We start from the raw sequence: 11,026 nt of genomic DNA, 5'->3' as shown, positions 1-11,026 counted from the left end.
ATCACACAGAGATAAAGCACATTTACACCCCATTGCAAAAAGACGACAAAGAGTTAAGAGGGAAATAAAAAGACCAGAACAGATCCTCTTCAGCAGCCCACATCCAGATAAGCAGGGATTAACTCCAGACAAACAATTAAGCAGAAAACAATGTTCTACTCAAGAAACCATAAAGGAGAAAACCTCGCCCTGATCAACATTGTCAGGACAAACTGCAATAGATAAGCAGTGGGCAGAACCCACACTCATCAGCATTGAAGATGTTACCGAGTTGGGTCATGAAACATCTGCAAGGAAAGCACCAGAGAGCATCAAGGACCTTCTCCTTCTCTCTCCTCCAAGGAGAAAGCATCAAGGACCCCCCCCCAATTGAATGTTCTGGAAATGGGAATGCTTTCCTAATGGCATTTGCGCCAGATGTTGGAGGAGTCTATCCAACCACCGTAGCGAGTCCTTCAGCTGAGGAAACGGTACCAACGGAAAACCCACATAGATTAAACTCCCATCGTCCCCGATCTCTGTCCAGATCTGTTGTGCAACCGTTTGGAGCGGATGGGTGTGTGTGTGTGTGTGTGTGTGTCTTAGTTGCATTTTTCTTCTGGTCTTTTCCCCCTTGTTTTGAAAGTCCCTGTTACTCCAGATGTCCTTGTGTACAACACCGGTGGGTATAAATAGCCCTGGGGGGAAGAAGGGTTCCCAGCAGGGTCTATAAAAGGCACCCTCTGACTCTCCACCTGTCACATTGACGGCCTCCCACAGCTGCAAAGAGCCACCCAGGAGGAGGCAGGCGGCAAAGGGCTGGGAGAAGGAAAGTGGGACGTAGGCACATAGCCCATCGGTCCCAGCCTGCACAGATAGAGGTAAACATCTCCCCTCCCTTAATCCCAGTTTGGACCTCCCTGAAAACCCTTTAATTCTCCTCCTCCTCCTCCTCCTCCTCCTCCTCCTCCTCCTCCTCCTCCTCCTCCTCCTCCTCCTCCTCCTCCTCCTCCTCCTCAGGCTGGGAGTCTTCTAAGCAGGAGTTGGCCAGAGGTCAGCAAAGCCACATTTTGGTATTTGGTGGAATTGCTCAGTGGCCTCCATCGTGGGGATATTGGTTGCCTTCATTAAAGGCCGTCTTGCCTTGGGGAGAACCTGGAGGCAATTTCCTCTAGTGCCGTCCGTAGCTGGCATGCCGACTTAAGAGGAAATCAAACAAATTGCAAACAAAACGGTTGTGGGTCTGTAAGTCTTCAAGTTTGCTAAAGCTGGATTGCTCACCTGCGTTGAGCCCCCAATTCCAGTAAGACAATAATCCCTCCTGACTTTTCCCAGGCTTCCTTGTTGTTTTTTTTGGGGGGGGGCGATGGAGAACTTTACTTTCTGCTTTTCTTCTGGTGCTGCTCAGTTTAACGGGAGAAGAATCCCTGCAGCTCATGAGGATCTGTGGAGGGATCGAGAGTTGGGGGTGGGTGGGAAGGGAAAGATCCTGAAAGAGATCTATAAGCCCCCAGACCTCTTTTCTATGTCATGGAGAATCAAGGTCATGTGAAGCGTTAGCTCCACCACTTTAGAATGCTTGGTAAGGCCACACTTACCTAAAATATATATGAAGAATGGTGGCTGGAATTGAGGGTGTCTGGTTTGGTGAAAAGAAGGACCAGGGGAGACATGATAGCAGTCTTCTGAGGGGCTGCCACAAAGAAGAAGAGGGGGTCAAACTATTTTCCAAAGCACCAGAAGGCAGGACAGGAAGCAACGGATGGAAACGATATAAAAGGAGAGAAGCAACTTGGAATTAAGGAGAAACTTTCTAACAGTGAGGACAATTAACCAGTGGAACCACTTACCACCAGAAGTTGTGAATGCTCCATCACTGGAGGTTGTTAGGAAGAGATTGGACAGCCATTTCTCTGAAATGGGATAGGTTGCCTCCTGCTTGAGCAGGGGGCTGGACTAGAAGACCTCCAAGGTCCCTTCCAACTCTATTATTTTGTCCTGTTCTATTTGGGCATTAGAAGGCAGGAATAACAGGAATGATCATCTCTGTTTTGCTTTGAAAGGAGTGAAGAATGAAGTGCCTGGCGCTATGTTTGACGTGGCTCCTGATGGGGAATGTTCAGGTATGAAGGAAGAGCTTGCAACAGCAAAAGTGCCAACAAAAACCCTGAAATAATCCACCAGCCAAAGTTGAGTGTAGAATTCTTTAAATCGCCCACCATGGTGTTGTAATGAAGGTTTGGATCTAAAATTGGTGAGATTTGGATTACCGTTCCCTGTCAGTCATGGAAAGGGACCTTGGGTGACTCTACACCAGTGGTTTAAAGCCTTTATTTGGCCAGGCCCCACCTCATATGCTCTGCACCACTGCTTCTCTCCTCTCCTCTCCACTACATTCCATCCCATTCTTCCCTCCCCTCCTATTTGAAAACATTCAGTTCAGTAGCGTAAAGTCTACAAAACCGCTCTATGAACCACCAGCCCCATCTGGGCGTTCGTCTTCCTTCTGCCTATTCTCCTGTCCTTCTCCTGCTCCAGGTCTTTGCTTCCCCCCTCAAAAGGAGGAGAGGCCTCTTCTCCGCCAAGGAGGTGCTTCTCGACATGGCCGTGACGTCTTTCGATGACCAGTACAAGGGTTGCGCGGAGTTGATGGAAGCAACACTGGTGGAGCTGAACCGCACAGAGTTTGCCACCAACAGAGTCTACGCCGACGCCTGGGCAGAGGCGGCCTTCCTGTGGAAGGAGAGAAAGGCCTCTTTCTCAGGGTCCTCCATCCTCAAACCAGAACACGCCATCGCTCTCATGGCCTACACCGTCCAAGGCAGCTTCCACAAGGACTTCAACGCAGCCGTGAGGGAGGCTGGGCGCACCAGGGACGGCTACCTCAACCACTTCCATTTCAAGGCCTTCCATTTTCTCCTGACCCGAGCCCTCCACCTCCTGGGCATCACCGCCGCGCCTCGATGCCAGAAGGTGTATCGGGGCGTCAGAAACGTCCGCTTCACTTCCGAGCGCGCCAAACTGGTCCGCTTTGGACAATTCACCTCGTCCTCGCGGAGCAACGAGAGCGCTCTGCGCTTTGGCACCGACAGCTTCTTCACCATTGAAACCTGCTACGGGGTCAACATCAAGAATTATTCCTTCTTCCCGGGTGAGGAAGAGGTGCTCATCCCTCCCTTTGAGAAGTTCAAGGTGGTCAACTTCACCAAGGGCCAAGAGACCAACTTCATCCACCTTCTCTCACTGGAAGATGAGAGCGCCTACAACTGCGTGTTTGTGAAAGGTAGCCGCTAAAACACCAGATAGATGGGTGATGATGATGATGATGAAATCCATTCAGTCATGCCTGACCCTCTCGGCCAGGTAGTCTCCCCACATCTCCTGATCTTGCACTGAGTTTTTCTGTGCTCTGGCCAGTGGCCACTTTGAGGGTGTCCGACCACCATGTTCTCGGGTGGCCTAATTTCCTTTGAGTGCTAACTTTTCCAAGCAGAATTGCTCTCTCCAGTGAATTCCCTCACAAGTCATGGCCAACATAACTGAGACGCAATTTTCTGATTTTGTCTTCCGGGGACGTGTCTGGTGGTGTTACGTGCTGCCGTGTTTGCTCGTGGGTCTCCTTTGCTGTCCAAGGGACGCGCAGGGCCCTCCTCTGACACTGCAGCTCAGGCGAGTCGGTTTCCCTCCCCTCTCGTTCTTTGAAGGTCCATTGATGTGATAAACATGCATTTGGACAAACTCTGGGAGACGGGGGAGGACAAGGGGGGCCTGGCATCCAGAGGTGGGTTCCTACCAGTACGCCCCGGTTCAGCTGAATAGGTAGTAACTGGGCCGGACAGGTGACCATACTGGTTCTATCCTGGACGCTGCCATCTTTATTTTCTGTTCTGCACATGTGCAAGACAATCTTCATTGAAAAAATGTAAAACCCCCCCCTTTTTAATGGTGTGCGCATGCGCAGACCTTTTTAAGTGCAAATGCGCAAATGCGCGGGCAGCACTGGTGGTAATGCCGGCAGGAACCCACTCCTAAGCTTATGGAGATTGTTCCCAGTCCTCCAGGTCAGGGCTGTCCCAAAGGTGCTTTTTTTTTCAAGAGGCAACTGGACTTTCTTTTTTTTCCCCTTTGAAAACATTTTGCTTCTCATCAGAGAAATTGAACTGAAGAAACCTCAAGAACTGGAGAAGGAGCTGGATGGGAAGCAAAACATGTTCAAAGAAATGTCTACGGTCACTTTGAGACTTGTGGACTGCAGCTGACAGAATTTGCTGGCTTTGCTGGCTGGGGAATTCTTTGAGCTGCAGTCCACAAGTCTCAAGGCGACCGAGTCCTACGGAGACCCCCTGGTCTACGGAGATTGTTCTCAGTCATCTGGGCCGCAGTTGCTCCAGATGTGCTTTCCCCCCCAAGAGGCAACTCTGGACTTTCTGGTTTTTCCTTAGAAGACCCTTCGCTTCTCATTCAGGAAGCTTCTGTGGTCCATGGGGTGGCAGAGGGGGACACAACTGAACAAGAAGGAAGCAGACTGTTGAGCAAGGGAGGAGTAGAGGCAAGAAATTGTCTCTTGCTGAGCTGCTGTAGATGGTCCACATATTTTTGGCCTCCACTGGCAGCGTAGACCCTGGGGGTCTCCCCAGAAACAGAGGGGCTCCACAGCCAGGTGTGTTAACCATTGCAGGGGTCTTATGCAGGTATAATGTGGGTATAATGGGTTGCAACCATTTATTTGGGGACTACAGGTGGTCCTTTATTTATAACAGTTCATTTAGTGACCGTTCAACATTACAACATCACTGAAAAAAGTCACTTATGACCATTGCAGCATCCTCATGGTTGTGTGATCAAAATTCAAACTCTTGGCAACTGACTCGTATTTATGACGGTTCCAATGTCCTGGGGAGTCACCTGATCCACTTTTGCGACCTTCTGAAAAGCAAAGTCAGAGGGAAGCCATATTTGCTTAAAAACCGGTTTACAAACTTAACTGCAGTGATTCGCTTAACAACTGGATCAAGAGAGGTTGCAAAATGGGACAAAAATAACTTAACCAATGTCTCACTTAGCAACATAAATTTTGGGCTCAGTTGTGGTCGTAAGTCAAGGACCTCCTGTATTTCCCTCCCAGGGGGATCTGTGTTGGGAGGCAGGTCAGAATAAGAGAAGGTTATCCCATTATTCTGTTATTCTACCTGGTCCTTCTCTTCATTAGGCTAAATACGCCTAATCCGTGTAGGGAAATCTCAAAGGAGATTCTCAGTCATCCAGGTCATGGCGGTCCCAAAACTGAAGTTAGAACTGAAGAAGTTTCTTGGATGAGGAGTGAAATGCTTTCAAAGAAAAAAAGAAAAGGAAGCTCAGTTCCCTTTTGAAAGGAGGGGGGAGAAGCACCTTTGGGACGATGCAGGTGAACCCCACTTCTCTGCTGCTCCTCTTCGCTCTCCCAGAATCCTCTGGTGGATATGCAAATGTTCCCAGGGAAGCCAGCCATCTCTTCTCTTTTCACTCTCAAACGTCTTTTCCCTTTGCAGAGAAAAAGTGCAAGATACGCAAATGCCTCTTCAGCTCAGGTGAGTGAAGGCGGCTCCCCCATCCTTGTTGGAATTGCTCACCTGCATGAACCCCCTCTTCCCCATCCCTTCCCCTCCCCTCCCCCCCAAACGGCTGCCTTTCTCTCATCCCTGTGTGCATCTTTTTCCCAAGTCCCCTGTTCTGGGGCATCGCCCTGATTTGGGAGTGAGCTGGTGGCTGGTTTTGTTCTGAGCCGGCTCCCCAAACACCACACACCCTCTGTAGCCAAACCAATGTTCCCGTCATTAGGAGTGCCGGCAGCCCTGCAAAAAGCCTCTCTCTTACCGCAGGCTAACAAGGCCGGCCGGCCGGGAGACGAATAGTTGTGTGCCACATCTATTCGCCTCCATCCCCCGTCTTTGATCCCCAGAACTAGGGTGGGGCTTCGCTAGCAGTGGTGGTTCTTCCCGAGGACCGGCCCATAGATTTCCACTGCTCTCCTCTCCTCTGCCTTCTGCACATCTGCACATCAGGCACTGGACCCAGCTGTTCCTCCTCTTCCACATCAGCCACCTCCAGACCTGGGGGCTGTTGACTCTCCATCTGAGGGCTGACGGACAGTCCAGGCTCCGCCCCCCCCTCTCTGCCAGCTCCATTCCCTCTTCCCCCTCGCAGCTCTCAGGTTGCCCTGATGCTGCCCGGGACTCCCACGCTTCCTCCTCCTCCTCCTCCTCCTCCTCCTCCTCCTCCTCCTCCTCCTCCTCCTCCTCCTCCTCCTCCTCCCCTCCTCCTCCTTGGTTGCTAGAGGGCACAGCAGGTGTACTCCCGTTGGGTAGCTCATCAAACACAGGGAAGACATCAACCATCAGGCCCTGCAGTGGGAATGGGATGGATGGACTTCAGGACTCTGTCTGGGGAACCCAGCGGTGGCATCCCCTCCTCATCACCCCCATTTCCCCTAAAAGCACACGGATGAGGAAACACCTGGGAAGCCCTGGGGCAGAGCGATGATGAGGCCAGTCACGCCCTGAGAACCAAAACGGATTCTTATCTGAAGGGAGGAAGAGAAGAGGGACTGAAACTGACTGGTACGGAGAAACTGGCACAAAAGCTCTTCCTTCTGCCTGTTACCTCTCCTCTCCCTTGTTGGAAGCCTGGCAAGATAGGTCAGCAGAGGCAGGAAGGGGCCGGTGGGGGTGTCAAGCAGGCCTGGAGAAGATCCCTGACCAGAAGGGTTGGGGAAGGGTCTGTCCTCATCCCACCCACAAGAGCTGGGGGTGAAGCAAAAAAGATTCCACACCCCAAAGGCTGTCCTTAGAAGGGGGGGGGATTGGGGGCAGGGCTGCTTGGGATGGAGATCACAGGGGGGGGGGAGGGGGGTCATTGTCTTAGGTGGCAGAGTGCAGTTGGGCAGGCAGCGGGCGTCATCTGAACAGGAGCCAGCTTGTCTTCCTTTTTCTGGGCAGGTGCCAAAGACCCACCCCCTCTCCTCCTCTGGGGTCCTCTCCTTGCTGTGGGGTTCCTTGGACCTCCAGGGTTCCTGTGATTTAACAGCTGGGGAAGGTCTCCCCACCCTTTTCTGAGGGTGCCACCCAAGCAGCAGCAGCAGCAGCAGAAGAGGCCGGTTGGCGTGGCTTCCGTGGGCCAAGAGGTGGTGCTTCCTTGCTCAATTTTACTCAATGAGGAATGTCCAACTTTGGCAGCTTTAAGGCTTGTGGACTTCAACTCCCAGAATTCCCCAGCCAGCCATGAACGATAGAAGGGACCGGAAAGATCCCCTAGCCCAGTGGTTCTCAACCTGGGCGTGCTGGCTGGGGAACTCTGGGAGTTGAAGTCCACAGGTCTTAAAGGTGCTACGGTTGGACACACCCCTGCTTTAAAGCTTCAAGTGTGCAAATGAGGAAATGGAGAACTTCAGAAGAGGCGGTCATGAAACATCAGAGCTCTTTCTAGAAGGAACTTCAGGTGATCATCTCCAAAGTGACCGTCCATCACACGTTTCATGACCCAATGAGATAAAATCAATAGTGTTAGAAGGGAGGGGGGCTTGCATAGAGGGGGAGGGGGAGGAGGATTGTTGAGTTCTTTATGCTCTCGGAGATGGATGGTTTCCTTGCAGACGTTTCATGACCCAATTAGGTGACATCATCAGTGCTAAAAGAGAGTGGGTGGTTTGCTCTTTGCTTTTCCTGCCTCTGCTTGTGGGAATATTCCTGGTGAGTCTTTGATCATTAGGCTCTTTCCTGATGGTTTGTTAATGTTTACTTGTTGGTCTATTGTTAATCTTAGTGTTAATCTCTGCTCATCTGGGTGTTGATCGCTGACAAGCAGCCATTTGGTTTTTTTTTTGTTTCCTTCTTGGTTTTTTGGGATGTGCTCTGCTAGCACTGATGATGTTCCCTAGTTGGGTCATGAAACGTCTGGAAGAAAACAGCCAATTTCAGAGAGCATCAAGGACCCCCCCATGGTTTAATCCTGGGCTACAGAGATTCTCTTGCCTATTCCTGGTACTGGCAGCCTGGGAGGTGACACGAGGCTGGCTTCTGGGCCTGGTGAACGCCTCATTGGGTGAGGGATACTTACCAACCGCCTTGAAAGAGGCGGTGGTGAGACCCTTGCTCAAGAGACCTTCGCTCGACCCAACGGAGCTAGCTAATTACCGTCCAGTCTCCAACCTTCCCTTCTTGGCGAAGGTTGTTGAGAATGTGGTGGCGCAGCAGTTTCCACGACACCTAGACAAATCCGACTATCTAGACCCACGCCAGTCCGGCTTCCGACCCGGGCACAGCACTGAGACAGCCTTGGTCGCGTTGGTTGATGATCTCTGGAGGGCCAGAGATAGGGGTTGTTCCTCTATCCTGGTCCTATTAGACCTCTTGGCGGCTTTTGATACCATCGACCATGGTATCCTATTGCACCGGTTGGAGGGGATGGGAGTCGGAGGCACCGTTCTGCGGTGGTTCGGCTCCTACCTCTCCGACCGGAAGCAATGTGTGTTGACAGGGGGGCAGAGGTCGTCCCTGAGGCCACTCACTTGTGGGGTGCCGCAGGGGTCGGTCCTCTTGCCTCTCCTGTTGAACGCATATGTGAAGCCACTGGGTGAGATCATCCGTGGCTTTGGGGTTGAGTACCATCTTTACGCTGATGACACTCAGCTGTACATTTCAACCCCAAACCACCCCAACGAGGCTGTCGAAGTGATGTCCCGGTGTTTGGAAGCCGTCGGGGTCTGGATGGGGGACAACAGACTCAAACTCAACCCCTCCAAGACCGAGTGGCTATGGGTACCGGCACCTCGGTTCAGCCAGCTGACACCATCGCTGGCCATAGGGGGCGAACAACTGTCCCCTGTGGAGCGGGCGCGCAATTTGGGCGTCCTCCTTGATGCCCAGCTGTCACTGGAGGACCATGTGGCAGCCGTGGCAAGGGGGGCGTTCCACCAGGTTCGCCTGGTGCGCCAATTGCGCCCCCTACTGGACCGGAGTGCCCTGCGCACGGTCACTCATGCGCTGGTGACGTCTCGCCTGGACTACTGCAATGCCCTCTACATGGGGCTTCCCTTGGGACGCATCCGGAGACTGCAGCTAGTTCAGAACGCAGCCGCGCGGGTTATCATGGGGAGTACACGTTACTCCCACGTAACACCGCTCCTGCGCGAGCTGCACTGGCTACCTGTGGCCTTTCGGGTGCGTTTCAAGGTATTGATCACCATCTTTAAAGCGCTCCATGGCATAGGACCTAGATATCTGCAGGATCGCATCCTACCACACACGTCCCTGCGACCTATTCGCTCACACAGGGAGGGACTCCTCCTGGTGCCGTCCGCTAGGCAGTGTCAGCGGGCGACACCTAGGAGTAGGTCCTTCTCTGTGATGGGCCCAACCCTCTGGAATGACCTCCCCCCCGACATTCGAACCACCACCGACCTCCGTTCCTTCCGTCAAAAGTTAAAGACTCACCTATTTCAATCAGCTGGCCTGGCACTTTCTTAGTTTTACCTCCCGGGGATTTATTTTAATTGGGTTTGGGTTTTTAATTGGGGATGTTTTTAGGGTTTTAGAATATATTTATTTCTTGTACAGCCTATCTCCTCCATCCAAATGTATTTAATTGTTTTATGATTGTATTTTTATCTGCATTGACTGTACACCGCCCCGAGTCCCTTTTTGGGAGAGGGGGCGGTCTAGAAATCCAAGAAATAAATAAAATAAATAAATAAATAAATATTCCATGGACATATCCATCCATGGCGGTCATGTCACCCATTTCCTCCTGGGGTTGGGCAGGAATTCTTTGCATCTTACCAAACATTGAATCTCTAGTTCAGGCATGTCCAAAGTGCGGCCCGGGGGCCAAATGTGGCCCTTTTTCAAATTTCAAGCGGCCCGCAGCCTCTTCTCCCCACTGGAATTATTTGTTTAGTCTTTCATAAAATACCGTATTTTTCGAAGTATAAAGATGCATCTTTTTCCCCTCAAAAAAGAGGCTAAAAATCTGGGTGCATCTTATACACTGAATACAGCATTCTTTGCCTCCCAAAACTCTGCCCCCTTCACCAAAATGGCTGTGCATAACCTTTAGGAGGTTTTCAGAGTGCTCCTGGGGGCTGTGGAGGGCATAAATGAGCAAAAAGCGGGCCATTTTTTTGCTCAACTTTGCCCCCCCCCCCAGCCCCCAGGAGCACTCTAGAAGCCTCTTAAAGGCTATTCATGCCCTTTAAAAAAAGGCCCATTTTTGTGAAAAATGGGCCATTTTTGGGAGAGTGCAAAAACTTTTTTTTTAATTTGCCTCTTCAAAATCTTGGTCCATCTTATACTCCGAAAAATACGGTAGTCAATTCGCATTTAATGTTAAGGGTTCAAAGAATGTCAGGCTGAATGATCGGCCCCACACATTTTCACCTCACCAAATCTGGCCCTCCTTGCAAAAAGTTTGGACACCCCTGCTCTAGCTGGATGGAACCAGCTCCGTGCAGGAGCTGAAGTGCGAATCCCTGCGTTGCCCACTCCCTGTGTCTCCTGCGCCCTGTAAGCCAGCACCACCGCACAATCGCACTCGCAGCCCAAGGGGTCATTGGGCTTCACTTCGAATCATCAGGGCTGCTTTGCAGATGCTCCTAAAACGCCAGACAACAGCCAGGAGCGGTTGCACGATTCGTCAGGCTGGGAAAGCTGCTGAAAGGCCGTTGTCAGAGCTGAGCAGGCTGTGGTGGAAGGAAGGTGGGCTCAAACATGTCATCAGTTTAGCATCTTTGCACAGCCACGAGAGAGCCAAGCCGGGCTCCCTGTGAATTCTGCTCAGCCTCAGAGTGCCAATTTAGCTTTGACTGTTAGTTGACCAGATTCCTGGGTGTAGTCAACAATAATAAAATCTTCTGTGCTGTGAACCTGGCGAACGTCCCTGGTCCTTCACACCTGACAGCTGTTGCCCACCCACCCACCCCCGCCACTGACCCACACCTCAAGAGCCCCGTGCTCCCATCCCTCCCGTCAGGTGGGTCCTCCCTTGCCCTTCCCAGCCACACAATGGGTGCTGAGCG

At 51.7% G+C, this 11,026-nt stretch overlaps 1 protein-coding gene across 2 annotated transcripts; it reads left to right on the top strand.

Annotated features, from left to right (window-relative positions):
• Positions 1 to 783: 783 nt before the first annotated feature.
• Positions 784 to 7,088, top strand: ART1 (ADP-ribosyltransferase 1). Of its 2 annotated transcripts, none has more exons than XM_081950617.1 (5): positions 784 to 860; positions 2,043 to 2,102; positions 2,518 to 3,262; positions 5,508 to 5,546; positions 6,954 to 7,088. In XM_081950617.1, the coding sequence occupies exons 2-5, from the start codon at positions 2,052 to 2,054 to the stop codon at positions 7,031 to 7,033; spliced, it is 915 nt and encodes a 304-aa protein (XP_081806743.1). In that variant the 5' UTR covers positions 784 to 860; positions 2,043 to 2,051; the 3' UTR covers positions 7,034 to 7,088. The 2 variants fall into 2 exon arrangements, with proteins under 2 accessions (XP_081806743.1, XP_081806744.1); XM_081950618.1 differs by lacking the exon at positions 784 to 860 and adding an exon at positions 1,227 to 1,282.
• The last annotated feature ends 3,938 nt before the right edge of the window (positions 7,089 to 11,026 follow it).

The sequence above is a fragment of the Natrix helvetica genome (assembly GCF_964273705.1).
Source record: "Natrix helvetica genome assembly, chromosome: 4".
Taxonomy (NCBI): Eukaryota; Metazoa; Chordata; class Lepidosauria; order Squamata; family Natricidae; genus Natrix; species Natrix helvetica.
This window is presented reverse-complemented; position numbering and strand designations above follow the sequence as displayed.

Coding starts and splice junctions, on each gene's coding strand:
- ART1 (XM_081950617.1), top strand. CDS start 2,052: ATGAAGTGCCTGGCGCTATGTTTGACGTGGCTCCTGATGGGGAATGTT. Junction 2,103..2,517: donor TCCTGATGGGGAATGTTCAG/GTATGAAGGAAG, acceptor CTCCTGCTCCAG/GTCTTTGCTTCCCCCCTCAA. Junction 3,263..5,507: donor CAACTGCGTGTTTGTGAAAG/GTAGCCGCTAAA, acceptor TTCCCTTTGCAG/AGAAAAAGTGCAAGATACGC.